At 43.0% G+C, this 21,672-nt stretch overlaps 4 protein-coding genes across 6 annotated transcripts; 2 read left to right on the top strand and 2 right to left on the bottom strand.

Moving 5' to 3' along the window:
• The first annotated feature begins 548 nt into the window (after positions 1-548).
• Positions 549-9,434, top strand: LOC109758023 (anaphase-promoting complex subunit 2). 3 transcript variants are annotated; one of them, XR_002231708.4, is made up of 17 exons: positions 549-857; positions 2,265-2,354; positions 3,175-3,406; positions 3,701-3,978; positions 4,084-4,155; positions 4,729-4,970; positions 5,493-5,906; positions 6,009-6,210; positions 6,335-6,449; positions 6,534-6,616; positions 7,256-7,375; positions 7,466-7,554; positions 7,623-7,704; positions 8,134-8,325; positions 8,448-8,516; positions 8,610-8,787; positions 8,881-9,434. XR_002231708.4 is itself a non-coding variant. In XM_020316868.4 (16 exons), exons 1-16 carry the CDS (start codon positions 675-677, stop codon positions 8,727-8,729), a joined length of 2,583 nt encoding a protein of 860 aa, XP_020172457.1. In that variant the 5' UTR covers positions 549-674; the 3' UTR covers positions 8,730-8,835. The 3 variants fall into 3 exon arrangements, 1 of the variants encoding a protein (XP_020172457.1); XR_012202982.1 differs by having other exon boundaries at positions 7,623-7,717; XM_020316868.4 differs by lacking the exon at positions 8,881-9,434 and having other exon boundaries at positions 8,610-8,835.
• Positions 9,435-9,632: 198 nt separating this feature from the next.
• LOC109758019 (elongator complex protein 3) lies at positions 9,633-12,987 on the bottom strand. Its single transcript, XM_020316863.4, has 9 exons — positions 12,440-12,987; positions 12,055-12,124; positions 11,769-11,941; positions 11,493-11,667; positions 11,183-11,349; positions 10,839-11,058; positions 10,644-10,748; positions 10,175-10,327; positions 9,633-9,914 (listed from the first exon to the last, which is right to left on the bottom strand). The coding sequence occupies exons 1-9, from the start codon at positions 12,925-12,927 to the stop codon at positions 9,756-9,758; spliced, it is 1,710 nt and encodes a 569-aa protein (XP_020172452.1). The 5' UTR covers positions 12,928-12,987; the 3' UTR covers positions 9,633-9,755.
• A 90-nt stretch (positions 12,988-13,077) lies between these two features.
• Positions 13,078-15,927, top strand: LOC109758015 (26S proteasome non-ATPase regulatory subunit 6). Its single transcript, XM_020316860.4, has 8 exons — positions 13,078-13,380; positions 13,474-13,588; positions 14,253-14,343; positions 14,434-14,579; positions 14,675-14,894; positions 14,978-15,086; positions 15,215-15,383; positions 15,487-15,927. Exons 1-8 carry the CDS (start codon positions 13,239-13,241, stop codon positions 15,659-15,661), a joined length of 1,167 nt encoding a protein of 388 aa, XP_020172449.1. The 5' UTR covers positions 13,078-13,238; the 3' UTR covers positions 15,662-15,927.
• Positions 15,928-17,386: 1,459 nt separating this feature from the next.
• On the bottom strand, positions 17,387-21,168 carry LOC109758014 (serine/threonine protein phosphatase 2A 57 kDa regulatory subunit B' theta isoform). The gene is made up of 2 exons (XM_020316859.4): positions 19,179-21,168; positions 17,387-18,049 (listed from the first exon to the last, which is right to left on the bottom strand). Exons 1-2 carry the CDS (start codon positions 20,352-20,354, stop codon positions 17,714-17,716), a joined length of 1,512 nt encoding a protein of 503 aa, XP_020172448.1. The 5' UTR covers positions 20,355-21,168; the 3' UTR covers positions 17,387-17,713.
• Between the last annotated feature and the right edge of the window lie 504 nt (positions 21,169-21,672).

Genomic DNA, 21,672 nt, shown 5'->3' with positions numbered 1-21,672 from the left:
TGACCCATTTCTCATCACGAAGCTCCATGAAGACCGTCCTCCGCTTCCTAGAAGCGATCTTGTAGAGCTCAGGGGCAAGGCGGCGGAGGGCATCCGGCCCTGGCGAGATGTCGAGCCAAAAAGAGTGTTTCCTTTCAGTTTTTCATGACAATCGAAGTGGAGGCCTGGGATAGCTCCGTCGTCTGGAGCGGTAGAAGTGATGAGATAGATTTCGATCCGAGTGATCTCAGCAGGCTGAAAAATGTTACTCCCTTCGATCCAAATTAATTGTCGCAACTCTAGTACAACATAAAATATTGCAGCTTTAGTACAACTTTAATTCTCGTTCCAGTCCGGAAGCTCGCCCGGATGCATTTCATGGTCCGCCGATGTATTCGTGTGGGTCGTGCCGTGGCGCGGCATGCATGTTGGCACGGTAACCGCGAGCCCAAGCCAGCATCGCGCGGTCGTTGTTCGAGTCGAATGGCCACGGGGTCCGACCGCACGCACACACCGAGAGAAGCCAAGCCACGACAAAACCAGCCAAGCCCACTGCCCACCTCGCGATTTTCTCCTGCCCACGGTGTGCCCCTTTCCCCCCACTTTCGACTTTGGAGCTTTCGCGCTTCGCCTCCCTTCCCGTTCCCCGTTCCCCCGCGCGCTCCTCTCTCGGCTGCGGCCGCGGCCGCCAGGCGATGCAGCTGGACGACTCCGACGGCGCCCTCGGCTCGTGGGCCCGCTTCTGCGCTCTCTCCGGCGAGCTCGTCGGCGGCGCCGGCGACCTCTCCGTCGGCCCGCGCCTCGCGCCCGTCGTGGCGGACCTCTGCGCCCGCGGCCTCGCCACGCTCGTCCGCGACTACTTCCTCCACAACCTCGAGGTCTGTGACTCCCGTTCCTCTCTCCTCCCTCACACCCACACTTCATACTGCTCTGTGCTGCTACTTCCGAGTCGGACGGGTTGGGATCTTGGAATACACATTGCGTCGCGTGCTGGGTGTTTGCGAGAATGCCTGTGCCGAATCGCAGAGGGCGCAGTGTGGGAGTATGGGGTTGAGATTAAGCCCCCTCGTGTGTGTTTGTGTAAATGCCCGTGTGAAATTCCGGAGTGCAATCAGCGTTGGGATGCGGGATTTCTGGATAAACTAGCTTGCCTGCCTCCCGTTCTTCTCTTGGTATAAGAACGGTGGTTGCTGCTCTTAGCGCCTTAGGCCAGTTCTTCAGCACAATGAACTGTATGTCTAGTTGACAGTTATGACCGGAATTGTTTCTGCAAATCTGTCATAGGTTAAGATAGGTTGTTTTAGCAATGTGAAGTTTCACGAGCTGGGCCAGCTTCATGTTTAACCTTGTCGCTCGTGATTCCATTGATGGAATCAGGAGCTATGCTTCTTGAATCGAGATATAAAACTGTACATGTAGCGAGTCAGGGATTTGTTCAAGTTGTACATGTGATCCTGGTTGAATTCGCATCATGCTTGAACATTAACAAATTAGCCGTCTCCGTTCCCTCGAACGCTCAACTCTGTTAATTCTTAATGTCAGAACTCAAGCAACCTGAAAAGTTTCTTGGCTGTATATTGCTAATCTGAGGTGACTTTGAAAACTATCGGTGCCATTTCCATTTTCTGGGAACCCTCCCTGTGGCATCAGAGGAGTTTCTTGTGGGGTTATACCACCAAATGCAAAAACCAGTAGTGTAATAGTGTGTACAATTGGAGTAGCTGCAGTGGCTGATTTGATTTACGTATTTTCTTTAGCTTTCTGAAGTTTTCAGTTTCTTGTCCCATTAGTTGGCAAATGTAGATAAACGAGCTTGTATATCCTAATAAGCTATAGCCAGTGAGGCCATAAACCTTGAAGCTTGAGCTATCTCATATTATGCACTATGGCACGATGAATTACTGAGACTAACACTTGCTTCCAGTAGTATTTATTAAGACTCACTGCTTCTGACTTCATTTCTGTCATCTGTCTATGAGGTAGTCAACCCATCTTCTATATGTCCATAATGCAGTTAAGAGAAAGAGGTAGCTAAAATACAGGGGTCAGGTAGGTTGTATACTCGATTGTCCCTGTGAATAAGAGTATTTTTGCCAGACTGATTAGGCAGATTGGTCTAGTTACCTCTGTAGTTGAGTTAGTAATGAGTAGCAGACACCCAGTCTAATATTAGTTGATGACTTGATGCTAGCCTCTTTGCTGCATTTCTCAATTTGCACTAGTACATTGTTTCTGTTAGTATGGATATTTAATTTAACTTCACTTGTTAACTCGCCCCTGTGCAGGAAACATTTAGAAACAATGCAGTCAAGATGTTCTGGCAGAAATTTCATCCTTATAGCAGTTCTTCTGCAGTAGAAAGAATTAAATTCTGTGTAAGTTGTGGAAAACCTAATTATTGTTTGTTCAAGGCCTTTGTTTACAATCTTCATTTTTCTTCAGATTTGGAGTCTATCTGTTTCATAATTTGCTTATACAATCAGGATGCATAATGATATGTATGTTGACTCAACAAGGAAAATAGATAGATTATACTTGAAGCTCATTTGTGCAAAGCCAATACTAAAGAGGATATGCTGAGAAGTGAATATATTTACTACTACCTCCGTCCCAAATTATTCGATGTTCTAGCTTTGCCCTAACTCCTAAGTCAAACTTCTCTATATTTGACCAAGTCTATAGAAAAATGTGTTAATATATACAACAGCAAATATATTTTATGATGAATCTAAGGAAACTAATTCAGTATTGTAGATGTTGATATTTATTTATCTAAACATGACCAAACTTAAAGAAGTTTGACTTAGGACAAAGCTAGAATTTCAAATAATTTGGACTTGAGGGAGTAGGTACCAGTCATAAAAATGATAAAATGGTTTAAAAATACGGAATAGGATAAACTGATATTGATATAACCCAGCTTGACCTTGAATATGTTTTTTTTTTTCGGGTGAATTTGCATGTGTTGTTTTGAAGTGATATGCGCCATCAGATTAATTTACTGTAGCATGGACATGGATAATGTACCAAATGTTGATGTGTTAATCTCAATAGAACTAACATCAGTATTCAGTAGGTTCAATTTAAGACACCTGCTTTCATCCAGTTAAAGATATTTTAGACATGATCACTTAACACCTTGTTTTATTTCTTTAGGATTTTTAAGTAACATAATCTTTCAAACATGTATTCCAGGTTCAGGAAAGCTGGCCTGAGGATGTCTTGAGTGCAGCACTAGAGGACATATGCTTGGAAAAGAGTTACCAGGAAAAATGTGTCCTAGTTCTAGCTCATGCTTTACAATCATACGAGGAGAAGGCACAAAACAGAAAGCTCAAAGCAGTTCAGTGTAGTTCCAGCTTAATGCCTAGGTACCAATTAATGGTATCTTCTGTACTTCTGACAACACTGCCCTTGAGCTTTCCTGGTTAGCAACCTTTCCTTCTCCGTTTTATGAGAAGATAAGTTTTTTTTCCTTGTGTTTGACACGAATCGGTGTTCTTTTGGATACAATTGTTTCCATTAATGAACCTTAGGGCATGAATTTTGAGTTAGGCTTTGCAATAATGAAAATCAACAAAACACAGAGAGTGTAATATTTTCTGTTCTTTGTTGAGGCACTAGTTATTGGCACCTTCAGTTCCTGTGATGGCATTGCCTGGTTTACCGCTGTGCTTTTGATCAGGAAAAGTCATGTTCGCTCATGCTTGACATTTTACAGAGATTCTAAATGTCTATTTCAAGAAGAAACTGGAAGAACTAAATACCATGGTGGATGCATCTGATGAGAACGACCAACTTGCTAGTCATGAACTTTTTGGACGGAGCAATGTTTCTGCTTGGGATTCTAAAATGGACATTGATAGTCAAGAAACAGTTATTTCAGAAAGTTGCACTCTGGTTAAGAACATTGGAAAAGTTGTTCGTGATTTTAGATGTCTTGGTTTTACATCTATGACCGAAGATTCTTATTCCTCTGCAATAATCTGGCTTTTAAAGGTCCATACGCCCTTCTGTGCCTAGCACTTACTCCGTTTCTTATTCTGGCAGAGATGCCATTGAATTTCTGGCAGTAACCTTGTCTTAATTTTTTCTCATCTGCAGTCTAAAGTTTATGAACTAGCTGGTGATGATTACAGAATCCCTGTCCTTGGGAGTGTCAATAAGTGGATTCAAGTACCTGTTCATGTCACCATTTTGTTAATTTTATCCATTTATAAGCACGACTATTTACCATGTCCTTTCTTCTTCTTTTTGTATCGCATGCCTTTATATTATGCTCAGCCAACTTAATTGAGCTTGCTGAGGTTAAATTATTCTTTGTATGCTTAGTCTGTTATGCTCAATCTTCATACTGGAACAGGAATGCATTGTTTATGTAATAGAGCTGTCACTGCAGTGCACCTGTCATGGTCCAGGTTGTACTTCAGAACATCTTTGCTAATGTTACTGCAGTTCTTTGATATCTATTTTTAGACCAATTCTTTAGCATGTCAGGTTAGCAGATAGAGATGTTGTTATATTGTTATTAACTATTATGGGCTTATTGAATATGATACCTAGCTTATGGTTATATAGTCTCCATACATGCTGACGCTGGCATGCCACATACCTCTTCAGCTTTTACATGTAACAATGTTAAGGAAACTTTTGGGTCTTGTCAAGCTATTCCGTTTTCAATTTATATACCTCTCCCCTAGATGATGCTTACTTCTCGAGCTTGTGCTGACTAACTTTTGGTCTTGTCAGGTTGTTCCTCTTCAGTTTTTGCATGCTCTTTTGACATATCTGGGGGACTCTGTTGACTATGACAGTGGATTATCTGGTCTGAAATCGCCCTTAGCCTCACGCCCTTCTTCCTTCCCAGGGATCGGTGTTCCTTCTGAAGCACTTCTGAGGTGGCACATGCGCCTTGAATATTTTGCTTATGAAACCTTGCAGGACCTAAGAATTGGCAAACTTTTTGAAATTATAGTAGATTACCCTGAGAGGTATGCCATTTTTCTCCATGTCATGATGTTAAACATTTAAATAGCACTGAGATCTAAATATTGATTTATATGCTTGAATACTTTTCTCACTTCTGAAAGTGTAGTTTTTGGTTATTTGATCTATCCAACTTCTACAATGTCTTAATACCAATCATTGCCACTGTCGCTGTATCCTTGCAGCCTATCCTCATTTAGCCGAAGTGCAATATAGTTAGAACTTATATATCATGATGTAGGTCATCTAGTTATCGCTTCACTGATGTGTATTTGATGATCTGTTTTAGCCACCTTGAACTAAGGATCTTAATTTCCTTTCATGTGTATACTCTTCTTCCTCTCTCCTTGTTTGCATGGTTAGGTGTTAATAAAGTATGTTGACACGGTCATATCAAATATCTGATTCTATTTTATAAATTACTTTCATGTCTCATGGCACATTGACCCCATTCTCTTGTTACTTTGTGTGCGTTCTTAACTTGTGCAATATTTAACATCTGGATACTTTTTGGGGCATGAATGTAGTTCTCCCGCTATTGAAGACCTAAAGCAGTGTTTAGAGTACACGGGTCAACACTCTAAGCTTGTTGATTCATTTATCTCATCACTGAGATATCGCTTGCTTACTGCTGGTGCCTCAACTAATGACATATTGCACCAGTATGTTTCCACAATCAAGGCACTGCGGTCGATTGACCCCACTGGTGTATTCTTGGAAGCAGTTGGTGAACCAATTAGGGATTATCTGAGAGGTAGAAAAGACACTATTAAATGCATAGTGACAATGCTAACTGATGGATCTGGAGGAAACACAAGCGGGGGAAATGCTGGTGATAATCTTCTTGAAGAATTGAACAGGGATGCTGAAAACCAGGAAAATGCTGACTATGATGATCATACAAACATTGATGAGAAGCAAGCTTGGTTGAATTCTGAAAGGTATGATTTATTCATTACATTCACCATAACGCATGTTATTCCTTAATCCCTTGGGAAAATTTGCTTCTCTAAGATCAAGAACCGTGGTTCCAACTTCTACAGCTGGGAGCCTGATCCTGTTGAAGCAGATCCATTGAAAGGCAGCAGGAGTAGGAGGAAAATTGATATACTTGGACTGATGGTCAGTATAATTGGCTCAAAGGACCAATTGGTCAACGAATATCGTGTAATGCTGGCTGAGAAGCTGCTAAGCAAATCTGATTTTGATATAGATTCTGATATCCGCACGCTGGAGCTCCTTAAGGTTAAGACTGACTTTTGTATTAAACCATACTTAGTAATGTTCTAAAAACATTTGATTGGATTGCATGTGATGCATTATGCCTTTGCTGTAGCCTTTATTTTCTCATGACCTTGTTGTTTGGCAGATTCATTTCGGTGAGAGCAGCATGCAGAAGTGTGAGATTATGCTCAATGACTTGATTGACTCGAAGAGAACCAACTCAAATATTAAAACATCATTATTAAATGCACCTGGAACTGGTACCATTCAAATACTGCATGTTGCTTCAGAAACCATCAACTATCACTGCACCTGCATTTGAACCCTTATTTTTTCTATGGTAGTTGCTGGGCAAGAGGAGGCAGAAATTTCTCATGATGTTCTTGATGCTACAATAATTTCTTCCAATTTTTGGCCACCGATTCAGGTATTGCCAGTAAGCTTTTTATCTAAATCATGGTGGTACCCCCTCCCTTTTCATGCTGTGGACGAGTTATTGCTAATGACTCAGGCATTTCAATTAATAACATGCTACATCGATTATGAGACAGTTGAGCCAGGAGCGTAAATTGGTAAAATGTGGTCTGTATTGATTGACATGCTATCCTGCTGTACAAAGATATATGCACCAACACTAACAAGTAATTTGTTTTGTTGTAAAAAAAGTAATTTGTTGTCAGAACTGTTTATGTCATCAAATCTTCGTACCAACTTTCTGTCAGTGCCTGCCATCTTCAAATCTTGGTTGTCTCGTACATACAACAATTCCTAAGATTCAGTTTCTATCACCACTTTTTTTTTAATATCTGTTATTTTTAAATGCATAATTTCCAACAACAAAACTTCCCTCCTTTTGGGTGCGATGGCACACAGAATTGAAGATGAATTCCTCACCAATGCATGTGGTTAATTTGTAGTTACTCTGATGGTATGTGTTAGTTGATTTTAATAATATTAATATGCTTAGTAAGAATTATGATTTGCTTACTGAAGGGTTGAACTGTGAGCTTTTGCTGTTTGATCACCCTCTTGATTCACTAAACCTCTATATCTGCCGCAAATGTAGACAGAAGATCTCGCAGTTCCTGCTTCAGTTGATAAACTGCTGTCTGATTTTGCACAAAGATTCCATCAGATAAAAACTCCACGGAAGCTATTGTGGAAGAAAAATCTTGGAACGGTCAAGGTTTGATATCAAATTTGAAGTTGACGGGTATATGTGGGTAACCATGAAGACTGAAGAAATATCTCTTACGAGCTCTCTTTTCATTTCCAGTTGGAACTGCAATTTGAGGACAGAAGTATGCAGTTTACTGTAGTACCTGTGCAGGCTGCAATCATAATGCGGTTTCAAGAGAAACCAAGGTAATATCAATTGTCTTCCTGCATATCTCTTATGTTCCCATCTGACTAAAGTCATCAAATATTTTCAGCTGGACTTCAAAGGCACTTGCTACCGAAATCGGCATACCTGTAGATTCTCTCAACAGAAGAATAGGTTTCTGGACAAGCAAGGTGTGTCACAAATGTATGATGAAGTGAAAATACTTTTATTGTTTATGTGTAGTACGCTGTTACTACCTTTTGAACTCCTTTACTCATCCACGATCGTCAGTATCAGTGTTAAGATTGCTTTATGCTAAAAAACTGTTAACACTGTTATTTGTGACATTACTAACAATGAAATGGTACTCTGAATCCTTTTAAGTATGATTTTTTAATGTTTGCGCCTCAGTAATATGGACTAGATTGTTGATAGTATTTGGATCATTGTTCCGCACAAATCGTAGTCTTTTTTTTTATTGGAGTAGAAACATATATGGAGTATATGATACTCTAACCATGACCTGGTACTACATTTCTGTACAAATGGTTCCCTAGCAAAGTTCTCAACCACGTCGTGCTTCATAAGCACATCTGAGCATTTCACACTATATGTTATAGGGGGTCCTGACTGAATCGGTGGGACCAGATGCCGATGATCACATCTTCACAATTGTTGATAGCATGTCTGATGTCAACAAAAACAGCATCGTGAACGAAAGCTGCGAAGCGTTTCAAATGAATGAGGACGAAGGTGAAAGTTCCGTTGCATCCGTTGAGGAACAGCTTAAGAAAGAAATGACAGTCTATGAGGTTTGACTACTTGCAATTTCATATTTCTTTTTCTCTAATGCTCAACATACCTGTTTATCCACTCCCCATTTCTTTGTTCTCTGTGATCTGACCATCATTTTACTCGTCATTATGCACTGCAGAAATTCATCATAGGAATGTTAACCAATTTCGGCAATATGACACTGGACAAAATACATAACACTTTGAAGGTAGACACAAAATTTTAAAATCTCGTCCACTTCCTGTTTCTACTATTAACATATTTTCTACTCATCGGTTTCTTCTAATATTATTTGTTCCAGATGTTCTGTGCCGAGCCATCGTATGATAAATCACTGCAGCAATTGCAGAGTTTTCTTTCGGGTCTAGTATCAGATGAGAAGCTTGAAATGAGAGATGGATTGTACTTGCTAAAAAAGTAACTGCTACTTAGGGTGACACATTATGCTGTTAGATTAAGGATGACAGGCAGTCAAACCAGTATGTATTCCTTTCTGGCAAAATCACTCCGATCAAATATTTCAATTATTCTTGTGCCAGAAACCATAAGCTCTCTGTCGTTCCTGATGACAGGCGCAGATGGTGGGCTTCCTGATGTTGCTCTGAACTCGCTTTTCTTCTTTCCCTAGCCTTGATAGTTTCAACTCCTGAGACAATGTATTTCTGTTATGAAAGTAATGGAAAGGGGAAAAGCCTGGTTCAAAAAAAAAGAAAAAAGGAACCATAAGCTCCACGATGCTCGCGCCCGAAAAACTATTGATACTCACTGTCCGATAAAATAGCTGCTACGGAGTGTGACGTGGGACTACTCCTGTAATAATCTTCGCACCTAGTGATCATTCATTACTCCGACGACTTCTCAACAAACTGAACAGCAGTTTGGCGCATACACACCATACGGGTGCATGTACAACGGTGCTATTTTACTAGTGTTATGTAGAATAAATGTTAAGGTGAAGGAGAGAGAAATCATAAGAAAAAATTTATCTTCTCTTATTTAAGAGATGGTCTTTTAACACAATATGTTTCACCATGTTTCTAGGAATAGCTAATTATTGAAGAGAAGGCTAAGAGATAACTTATTGTAGACATGTTTTTATTGCCATCTCTGAATTACATGCAAGACTTTAAGATGATTGTCTTATCAACCACTGTACATGCCCTAAGGGAAATGTGGAGCAAATTAGGGGCCATCCATCCATCCCCCTTTCTCAAATAACTAAATCGTCGTCTGTATTCGGAAGGGGTATTCAGCAAAGGAGTTACGTCGCATGGATTACACCATTCTGCTAAAAGGTGTAATGCGCTGCTATAACTCAAAAGTCTGAAGAAGGCAAACACAATTTTTTTAAAATAACTACTAAGGTTACAAATACATTACACTTAACATCATGATCACATCTGATTTTTCTAGTTGCAATACAAGTGCCGTTTGATGCTGAAATACCCTATGCCAGACATTTGACCATGTAAGGCCCCTCAAGTTCATAGCCCAGCTTGCGGTAGTAGTGGCGGGTTCCAACTCCTGAGATGACGGCCAGTTTCTTTGATCGATGCTCCTTACGAGCAATTCTCTCTGCTTCTTCCATCAGGAGCGTCCCATACCCCTGAAAATAGGTGATGGATGGAACAAATGTTAGCCAGCTGAAACAATCTAGCAGCAGAGCCATGGTAAATATCTGAATAATTAACTGAGAAAGGGTAGCCAACAATTACACCATGATAAAAGCGTAAGTGTGATCATGTTTAGCAAGTATTCATTCAGTAACTGTGGCACTACTATTCTGAGCACAGCATGTATTCCAGGTATGATCATCTGAGCTCTGAGGGCAACTACAACATATAGCTGTCCGAGTAAGAGATTAACCTGGTGTTGCAGTTTCTCTGCATCACGACCATGCACAGGGACTGCTGTTCCGTAGACATGAAGTTCGCGGACAATTGAACACCTCCCTACGAGTTCAGGGCCTGTAACATTGCGGCCACATTTACGCAGGCGCAACAGGCCAATGAGGATATCCTGTAGGATTTAGAAAAAGAAATTGCGAATAATGTTACGCAAGATCAAAAGGATAGGAGACCCAGTGATAAACTATATGCGCCAGTAGCAATCTAAGGAGCTCACTATACAAGCAGAACAGAGTAAGATTTTCTTGGTACCAACAAGGCAATAACTAAGTAGAAAAGTTCATAAAAAATTACCACCCAAGTAAAAGGAAATTGCATAAACCATAGCATTGGGAAAAAAATATGCCTATTCAGGAACACAAGCATAAGCCATAGCATATTTTCACATCCCAGCAGTGAACTGAATAGGCTGGCAAGCTGTTGAGTACCTGTCGTGTATCCTCATACGAAAGAAAGGTCTCCCAGCCATCATTTGCGGCATAATCACGCCTGACAAGCTCTACTTCATCAGGCCTGATCTTGTGATGAATATCCTGTATGGAGACGCACAAAGAGAATAATGAGGAGACATCGTTAATCAATTATAAGCACATAGCAGTGACTTCACAGAATCCCATATTTACCTGAATTCCGGCCTCTCGGGTTCTAACATCTCTGCATTTCAAGCCCAAGTCTTCCATTCGAGCCAAAGCAAGCTCACGCAGGTTACCTTTCTCAACACCAGAAGTAACAAGAGGCATAGGGATATCTCTCTGGACCCGATAGACTCGTGTCCATGGTGGTACCATCGACAGAATCCTTGCCACAATATCCACTAGCAGCTCTGGTGGGTAGTTTCTATACCTGCAACACAACAAATGTCACCAGTATATAAGTTCTCAATTCTCACTCTAAAACTTTAGAACCAAAAGACTGATCATAAGATCAAGTAGGAAATAAAATATCAAGCACTGGATAGATATAGTACCTTCCAGTTTTCCATAGCTCATAAAGACCAGTTCCACGAATCACAAGAGTTGGATAGATCTTTAGACCATCTGCTCGGAATGCTGGATTTTCAAAAAATTCTCTGAAACTTTCCATATCTCTCTCAACTCCTACATTAGGTAAATCAGGCATCATGTGCGCAACCACCTATCAACAGGTAAATCATCATGTATTAGGACAACTGCGCAAGTCATAACTCAAGCTAGAAGATAACTCATTTCTTAAATGAAGCTACAGTTCAAGCAACAAGTTAATTCACAAGAGGAATTAGAGGGCCGATGAGCAATAACCTTGAAACCAGCATCTTTTGCTAAAGAAAAACAATCAGCAACAGCAGCTACTGTGTGGCCTCTGTTTGTGTCACGTGCAACGTCCTCATATGTACTCTGAACACCAATTTCTAAGCGGGTACAGCCATAGGATAGCATTTGCCGCAAATGAGGCCCCAGGCAATAATCAGGTCTCCTGGAATAAAAAGACTAATTAGATTAGATGTTTCATGGGAAAATCAAAGGGAATTTTCAAATGCAACCAAGAAGCATGGACAGATGTTGAATGACCCTTACGTCTCAATTGTCATACCGATACATTTGACAGCACTATGTTCTGAATAACAAACCGCCTCCTCAACATTAGCAGAAGTATGCCCCGATAAAGCATCATGGAGATTTCTGATGAAATAATCACGATAATCAGCCGGTAATGACATGAAAGTCCCACCCATCAAAATGAACTCGACCTGCAAAAGAATATATTTGAATTACTTTGCACTCAGAATGCATCAAATATATGTAGATTAAGCATGAAATCACTCAAATCAAGATGAAATAGTTTCTTGGGCTAAGGACAAACCTTATCCGCGCTATGTCCAAGCCTTTTGAGCTGATCTATCCTGCTTCTGGCCTGCACATATGGATTGTACCTACAATTGCAAATTCAGATTAGTAAATATTTTTTCAAAGCATATCTACAAAGCAGTCAAAATGATAATAGTAGTTGTATGGCTACATCACTCAACAGTCAAAACAACCTATGGCTCCAGATTTTCATGTGCAGAGATCAAATAGATCACTAGTGAACAACTAGAGAACATTGGTCGCACTAATTAACAGTCCAATGAGACCTTGCCCCTCACCCGTCTCACAGTCACATAGGTAGGATTCAGTTGCAATGCAAACAAAAGCATGCATTTTGTATTTCTAACAATGTGTTAACAGCATCAGTAGTAGTAAATCACCTTGCCCGGATGGCGCGCATGCTGGTGGGCTCGTATCCAGTGTAGGACTGGGTGCTGTACTCGAAGTCGGAGTCGGGGCCTCCCGGGCAGTAGACGCAGATGTTCCCCGTGGTGGCGATGTGGGGGCACCGGTGCGGCTTGGACATCACGGCGACCACCGCGATGCCCGAGGCCGTGCGCACGGGCTTGGCGCGCAGGCGGGGCAGCAGCGCCGCGCGGTCCGCCTCCGGCACGGCGGCGATCATCTCCACTAGCTTGGGCGCGCGGGCGAGCCCGTAGCGGCGGCACGCGGCCGACTTGAGCGCGTTGAGGTCCACGTCCTCCCCGCGGCGCGAGAGCTCGCCCATCTCCGACACGATCTCCGCGATGGCCCGCACCCTCGCCTCCTCCTCGGAGAGCCCCGCGGGCAGCACCACGCCGCCGCGCCCCGGCGTCGGCTTCCGGCGGCGCGGCTGGTCGGCCGCGGCCGCGGCTACGGCGGCGGCCATCGGGAAGGGTTTCGGCGAAGGGTTTTTTTTGGCCTCGGAGGGACGAAACTGGAGCTGGCTCGGTCGGTGCCTGGCCTTTGCCTTCTCTACCGGCCGGTTCGACACATCTCCGCCCAGCACAGCCGTTAGATCATAAACGGACGGTGCGGATCAATCCACGTGGAACCAGAATGTAAACAAGTAATAGGCCAGTAATTAAATTCTTCTGCTCTCGGAAAAATCCTTTCTCCTCTGCTCTGCTCTCTCCCCCCATCTCTTGCGGCAGAAGCAAAGCGCGGCTCGGCTCGGCGAGGCGAGTCTGCGGCGGCGAGATGGACGGCGGCGGCGAGGAAGGGAACCAGCAGCCGCAGCTGGTGCTGGCGCACAAGCTGTTCCTCCTCTCGCAGCCAGACGTGGACGACCTCGCCAAGGTCGGCCTCCGCGATGACGTCCTCGCCGCAGTGAAATCCGATGGTACCAAACCCCGCCTCCTCCTCGAATCCGCTTCCTCACCCGTGGGTCGGTTTTTGGGGGTCTGATTCGATCCGATGTGCTTGTTTTTCCCAGACATGGCGGCGCTGTACGAGTCGCTGGCGACCGACGGCGTGCTGGAGATGGACGCGGCGCTGCTCGCGGAGATGCGCGGCCGGATCGAGGAGGAGACCAAGAAGCTCGACGAGAAGTGAGTAGATCTCTCCGGTCTACCCTTTTTTCAGGCTCGAATTTTAGGCTACTTTCTAGGGTTTCAGATACTCGTGCCGTTGATGCATCTAACATAGTTTTACCACTTCAGATAGATTGTCTGATAATTTAGCCGCGGTAAACCCACAGCGTTACGAGCTCTAGCTAGACTGTAATCGTGGAATTCTTCATTTGTTCTTGATGCTCCTGTTGTTTCTGAACATTATAATAACTAGAACTAGCTAGCATTTGCTCTTCTAATATTGCTAAATTTGGATGTCTTCAAAAATATTAGTACCAAAATTTCTTTTCCTATATTATATTGATATTATGAGATGAAGGGAATACTGAAATGTGCTTGTTTAAGGTTACTGATGGACAACCATCTAGATCAGTAGTGGAACAGCGGCTGATAGTAAATAGAGAATTGATATGTGCACAAACAAATCACTGATCTCGAGGAAGGTCTGCACTTTAAGCAGCCAGAAATTTTTCTGCAAAGATTGTTCCATTCCGCCCAAATGAAAATGTGTGTTCATGTATCTAGACTCTGAACTTCTGTAGTGTATTGCTTCTTTTTCCCGCCTTCTGTTTCATCTGATTTCACATTACGTTGCGTTCGGTCTTGTCTTCTACTGATTAATATCACCTATCTATGCATAAAGGATCACGGATGCTGAAGAGAATTTGGGTGAGAGCGAAGTGCGTGAAGCCCATCTAGCCAAATCCTTATATTTCATAAGGGTTGGCGAGAAGGTACTTACACATATCTACTGGCTTTCACCATGTTAGGTTGTCGATGCATGTTTTATCATTTTATTCTGACCTAAATATCCAAAATTTCAGGAAAAAGCGCTGGAGCAGCTTAAAGTTACTGAAGGCAAAACTGTAGCTGTGGGGCAGAAGATGGACCTTGTTTTCTACACTTTGCAGATTGGCCTTTTCCATATGGACTTTGATCTCATCTCAAAGTCCGTTGACAAGGCCAAAATGTAAGTATGAAGCCTTGTAGTTTAGCTATTTGCTACTGTATATTTGTTTTGCATTATGATGTGTAATACTGAGCAACTTCCTTTCCTAATCGAAGCTTGTTTGAAGAGGGTGGTGATTGGGAGAGGAAGAACAGATTGAAAGTGTACGAAGGCTTGTACTGCATGGCCACTAGAAATTTCAAGAAGGCTACTAGCTTATTTTTGGATTCTGTTTCAACTTTCACAACTTATGAGTTGTTCCCCTATGATACGTTCATCTTTTACACGGTCCTTACAAGCGTTATCACATTGGACCGCGTGTCTCTAAAACAGAAGGTGTGTATTCATCTTTTCTCATTCAAGTCTGCTTTTTTAGCTTGAATGTATATAGGATACCTATTTAACAATAATGTTGACAGGTTGTAGACGCTCCTGAGATCCTGGCTGTAATTAGCAAAGTACCTCACCTCTCGGAGTTTCTCAATTCCCTCTACAATTGCCAGTACAAGTCCTTTTTTGTGGCATTCTGTAAGTGAAGGGTCTTTATCCTGTCATATATTCTTTCATTTATTCCGATGAGCAGTAATGCTTGTTTGGCTGTTGTGGTGGGGGTTAACCCTTTGGATTTCTCATATCTAGTCCATGTTTGTTTTCAGCTGGCCTGACGGAGCAGATCAAGTTAGACCGATACTTGCAACCACATTTCCGCTACTTCATGCGTGAAGTGCGCACTGTTGTCTATTCGCAGTTCCTTGAGTCATACAAGAGTGTGACGATGGAAGCAATGGCTGCCTCATTTGGCGTGACAGTTGATTTCATAGACCAGTAAGAATTTCTATCGATGTTATTTTGGCATGTAACATCATCTTCCTGGTGCTGATACTGTGTATGATAATTGATGTGGCTAACCTTTTTCCTCCCAACACAGGGAATTGTCACGCTTTATTGCTGCTGGGAAACTCCACTGCAAGATTGATAAGGTTGCTGGTGTCCTGGAGACGAACCGACCTGATGCACGTAATGCTTTCTACCAGTCGACCATCAAGCAAGGAGACTTCCTGCTGAATCGCATACAGAAGCTGTCGCGAGTCATTGACCTGTAGGCTTTCTTTGTGTGGAGGTTTGGAGCAGCTCCTTGGCACAACCCTACTCGAGCTTCCCGAGCGAGACTTTTGCTTTGGTTCCTGCGAAATACTGGCAGTATTGCATTTTGCGTTTCAAATCGGTCAAGGGGGAAGAGGGGTAGGGCTTTTTTCTCTTCAAAATCTGAGTATTTGACTTGTAACCTAACTATGTGGATCGAGGGAACTGCAGACCATTGTTTGTAGACGGTTGCTTCCACGATGATGAATTCATCCATTTATTACAAGTCTGTCACCAGCGTTTTACCATTCTTCCTTAAAGAAAACGAGCATAATTGGCAACAAATACTTTGTGCTAACTGTTTCTAAAAAATTGCACAACTTTGCTGCACCAGCAAAAGTGAGGAACGCAAGATTATACGAGGGTTTCTAATTGGTATTCCTCTTTTCATGATTCTCTCTCACAACCCATTCCAACAATGATGCCAATATATATCTGACGTTCCCTGAAGGAGATATAGCGTTTGCTCCCAAAAAAAGACATTCCAGTGAATACTTCAGAACAGCGATTTTTTTTTACAGTGAACGCTTTAGAATTACCAAGCGAAAATAGATGAATTTACAATGCCGTTGAATAAAAATTTGTCATGTTCTAGGGTAAAAATTGCCCCATGTTGTATCTGAAAATCTCAGAAAATTGCCTTGCTGTATGAGAATAATTGTCATGCGTTTTTAAGGATTTGTCATGATGCAAACATGAAGAATTGCCAGCCTAAACAAAGGAAAATGGTAAGAATTACCATGCTCGAGATTTGCCATGTACTCCCTCCGTACGGAAATACTTGTCCTAGCAATGGTTGTATCTAGACTTGTTTCAGTTAATACTCCCTTCATCCGCGAATAAGTGTATATCTATCTTTTGTCTTAAGTCAAAGTTTTAAAATTTTGACCAACTTTCTAGAAAAAAATAGCATCATTTATGGCACCAAATTAGCATCGTTAGATTCATTTTGAAATGTATTTTTATAATATACCAATTTGATGTCATATATGCTACTACTCTTTTCTGTAAATTTGGTCAAACTTTTAAAACTTTGACCGAAGATAAAAGCTAGATGTACACTTATTTACGGACGGAGTACATCCATCTTATCCATTTCTAGGACAAGTATTTTCGGACGGAGGAAGTAGTTGAAAAGAAATGCCATGCTACATCAACATAAAATGGTTGCCATTAATTTGTCATTCCGAAATGAATTTGCTCATATTGTCATCCTGAACAAATCATGGACTGCCATCACCATCAGCCCGTAATTCACTCGAAGAGGGATGTGGGAGCAAATGTTGTGTTGATGTTTATCGGCGACGGTTGCTATTCTACTGTGCTGTTCTATGGGGTCTTAACACGACGACTTCCTAACTGTCTACTATAAAAGTTTTGCCCGGCTCCGGCAAGGAAGGGGCGATGACGGCAGCGTGCCTTCGGCTCGCTTCAGTGTTTGTAGTCGTTGCTAGGTGGTCTACGGATCTAGATGTAATTTTTATTATTTCTAATATTCGCTGTATTGGCATGATTGAAGATGAATAGATTGAAAGTTTTCTTTAAAAAAAAACGCTGCGTTGATGTGCTGGATCAAACGTGCCTGAGGACGTTAGCTCGGAATGGTTGAAAATTTGACGTCAATTCTATAGCATTAGTGTTCCACCAATCAAGTTGTAAGTCAAACAAAACACAATGCTAGCTCATACAAGGGCAACAACAAAATGATCATTGTCATTTAAGTAAACCACCCAAGAGCATTGTCCTCAACAAAACCTGACACCGTTTATTGGTCTATACGATAATCCTGACCCATGTCACGACACATGCCAAATATCACAGAAAATCTCATGTATGCATACCTTTTGATCATGCAGTCCTCACGAAACCAAGTACACTCTACCCAGGGGAAGCCAACTCACCAACCAAGAAGAAAAAGGAAAAATTCAACACTACAACCACAGCCCAAGTTCCAGAGAATCAGTCGCGCATCGTTCAAAGGATCGCGCGATCACGGTCACTATGGGTATATTCTATTGACTGGATTTGCCGTTGGGTATACCCGAGGGGTTGCTCTCACCGCCCATTTCCTCCAGGCGCTTCCACAGCGCTTCCCGCTTCGAACTGGACTCCTCCTGCTTGAGCTCGTCGTCATCGAACTTCTGCATGCACTCCCCGAAAAATGCAGAATCATGATCGGTGAAGATCTTGCGTACATTCAGCGTCAGGCTCCGGACAGCTTGGTTCCAGTGACCCCGGGCGTTTCTCTCGAGCGCGGGAAAGATGATGGGTAGTATCACCTTGTAATTCTGCTTGATTAAGTTCTCAATGTGGTCGTTGTTCCATAGAAACAGTGCCCGCTCTGCCACCTGGAAACAGATAACGAGAAATGTGGAGGTTAGGCTATATGTTTTTGCTGAATATTCTTTACACTGTTCTATGTGCTACAATTTTACAAACAAGTTCAGTTTACAAGTACCACCAAGTACCTATAGATGTAGCTACAGGAACGTTCAGTAAGCTACTGACTGTCCAGTAAACTCAAACAGCTAGGCAAAAAAACCAGACTAACGTCAAGTATGAAAACCTCTATACGTTCTAGTGGATGGCAATAACTAAAGGTAAAGGTTATTTAGATCATGAGAACCCTGTGGCACACCACAGAATAATTCATTAAGAAAAATGATAGCAGGCAGAAAGGAAATCATAAATCTAAACTGTACAAAATGTCCAAGACCTGTTTCAGACATGACTCCAGCAAGGATTGACTGTCATCAAATATATATAGGCTTTAACTATCCGGAACTAATGAACATGGTGTTTTCCAATAAAATTGTACTTTCAGAGGACACCTAACCCCACATGATAAGTTCAACCCAAAATAACAGAAAAGGTAAACTGAGTCATTTGGGCGGAATTAGTACAGATATTTTTTGAAGCAACATGTAAACTAAAGGACTGCCACATGTTGACTAGTCTGATTACCACGGATTCAACGGATTATTTTCTATAAGGCCTCCATGCAAGAGAACAAAAGTTGCAGTAATGTGAAGAAGAAAACAAGCAAATTAGTGCTGTATCATATCAGATAAGAAGTTGATAGCATCTAACGTGTTCTTACTTCCTGATACCCATAAACAAATGCTCAGAAGTGGATCAAAGAAACATATTGTCTATATTCATTTTGCAATACAGAATTACAGATTAGCATATGTTCAAAACAACCAAATTCATTTGCATACTTTAGAACAAAAAACACCCACATGATGCACAGAAAGGGTAATAAACATCAAGGCATGTGAAGATTGCCCGTGGGAACAGAACTATTAAAAAGAATAATCTGTTGAAGACATCAATGTTGATATACAGATGAACGACAAGTCAACAGAATCATAAACTTAAAGCAGTAAAGGTCATATATGGACTATGACCAGAACCAATAAAGATCAGTGAAGTAGAAATGATGCGAACTTAAGTATATGTCTGGTGAGATTTAACCTGGAAGTGCGAGCTGTTCATGCTACTTGCAATCTGATGGAAGAGTGGAACCATGCATCTTTGGAACTCTGCAAGCTGTGTTGCCTCTAAAACCTCTTCTAGCTCACCCAAGAACATCACCTCCTTTGAACTGTTGGTTATAGGCCAATACTTGAGCAAGCCCCTAATAACAGTGTCAGCAAGTTTGCAGTCCTTCTCAACAAACTGTGTGATGCAATACGATAGCTGCTGATGGTACATTGCTACACACTTTGGCTTGTGAAGTGGGATCAGTGCACGGAGAAGGAACAATTTGTGCTCTTCTTTAAGTGGCAGGGCAAAACCATTAATTATACTGCCCAAGATCTCCAGCAGCTCTGCAATACCGTTATGCTTTTCCGTTTCAAATATAAATCTGTAGAAGATGTTGTTGATTGCTTTCCTGATGAATGGGCGATGCACCATGAATTTACCATATATTCGATGGAGTATTGTCTTGAGATAGTCCCTTTCCCTGGGGTCTTCAGAGTCAAAAAGATCTAGTAGCTTGAGAATGAAGGAATGGTCTATGTATCGCTTGGCCAGCTTTGCATCAGTCTCTTGCGACGCTACAAATCTCAAGAAAACCTCATAAACGATCTGCAGGTGTGACCATGCTGGATCCATGAGAGGCTCTTCTTCCTCCATATCAACTCCTTCGATGGCCTTGTTCTCACGAGGAGTGGGATTCGAGCTCCGGAACAAGTTAATTGCAACCATCTTGCTGATCTCCAACATGATGACTTCCGAGAACTTTCCATTTGCAGAAGTGACATAATCAACAAGCTCCATAAGCGTCTGCCGCTTCATTTCCTTCTCCTTCAGGTTCTTGGTTGGATCGGCGAAGTCGTACACAGCACAGCACAGGGTGGCCTTTCTGACAAACAGATTCTGCTTCTCTGAGACCGGCACGTCCTTGAACGCCGGCAGCGGCTCGTTGGAGTGATACACCACGGCCCCATTCATCGCCAGACTAGAAGCGGAGCCAGCTGGTGGCAGGTGCTCCCCATTTCCTGCTCTCTTATTCCCACCAGGCTCCACACTCCTTGCCACGCTGTAAGAGTTGGACGGCTCGTTGCCGTTGGCCGTGGCAGCATCCCGGCCATCGCCGGCCTTCCCTGTCTTCTTGGGCAGCCTACCAAGGATCTGTTTAATCATCTTGTACTACCACAGACAACCTATGGCCACACCCAAAACCCTAGCAGTATCCCAGCACAGCAAATCAGCAGCAGGAACGAAGAGGGATCTAGGCAAATCCTCGCAGCTTCTGAACTCACCCCCCAACAGGCAACAGCGCAAGAAAGATCTCCAAGCAGCCGCCGGGCAGCAGACAAACCCTGGCACCACGGACCCGAGCCGCCGGCACGGCCAGATCACTGGGACCAATACGGATCAGGCCTCGTCCAGGAGGCGCTCCACCAGCCGGACGCCGGCAGATCAGGCGACGCCCCCATCGCCACACCCTCCCTCCACCTTGCAGAATAAATAAATATGGAATCTTTCGGCCGCCAAATCCAGGATCCAAGAACCGGCGGCGGAGGACGGGAGCGGCGAGATTGAGTGGGAAGGGAAGGGGGAGAGGGAACCTTTTGTTGGGGTGGCTGGAGCTGGAGGGGGGAGCTGTGCTTGTGCTTGCTTTTCCCCGGCCTTCCTCTGGATTTGAGAGGGGTCGAGGTCCCCAAAAGTGGCAAAAGGGGGAAGAAGGGGGACGGAGACGCAGGAGTAGGAGTAGTAAAAGTTTGTGCAGCGGGCGCCGGGCGGAGAGCGTGGGAGCCGGAGAGCAACAAAGGGCAAGCAAATCCAGACAGGGAGCCAGCCAAGGGAGACTGGGGGCAGAGTTATTTTACCCCAACTGGCTGGCAGCGGCAGCTGGGTGAGTGCAATTAATTGCCTTGTTCTTGCCTGATTTTGCCATCGCCGGGAAGTGGGAGCCTTCGTGGGTGTTGGCGCAAGAGTAGACCACGCCTTCTCTGCCAATATTTTCGTTTATTTACAGCTAATTTAATCAGAGTTTTGAGTCCATGGCTCCGTGCTGTTTAAATTTATTTTCGGTTTATTAGTGGAGTAGAAAATTCAGTGTTTTTTCAGGGGAAGAAAAATACCAAATAGTACTAGCATTGCAGCGAGCACGAGCTACAAAAGTCCACTGGATTCGGATAAAGAAATCAGATCGAGATGATCTCAAGAAAAGGAAAGAAATCACCCCGGGTAGCTGGAAGAGGCCACGTCAGTGGTACTAGCCGGCACTGATTCAAAGGCAAAGGCAAGGATGGCTCGTCTCCTATGTGCGTCCGTACTGCCTATGCGCATCTTCCTGCACAGGACCGGGGACTACTCCTGCCATCGTCTCAGCACAAACCAGCCCGATCCCATGCTTCTCCTAGTGAATATTCAACTCACTCCTTGGTCAATTGCCCTAGGTTATGTTAGCATAGCAGTAGTAGTGTGTTGTGGATGATACCATGTGAGGTTAGGG

This window comes from Aegilops tauschii, chromosome 2 (genome assembly GCF_002575655.3).
Source record: "Aegilops tauschii subsp. strangulata cultivar AL8/78 chromosome 2, Aet v6.0, whole genome shotgun sequence".
Classification (NCBI taxonomy): Eukaryota; Viridiplantae; Streptophyta; class Magnoliopsida; order Poales; family Poaceae; genus Aegilops; species Aegilops tauschii.
The sequence above is the reverse complement of the archived record's forward strand: the minus strand, read 5'-3'. Positions and strand labels throughout refer to the sequence as shown.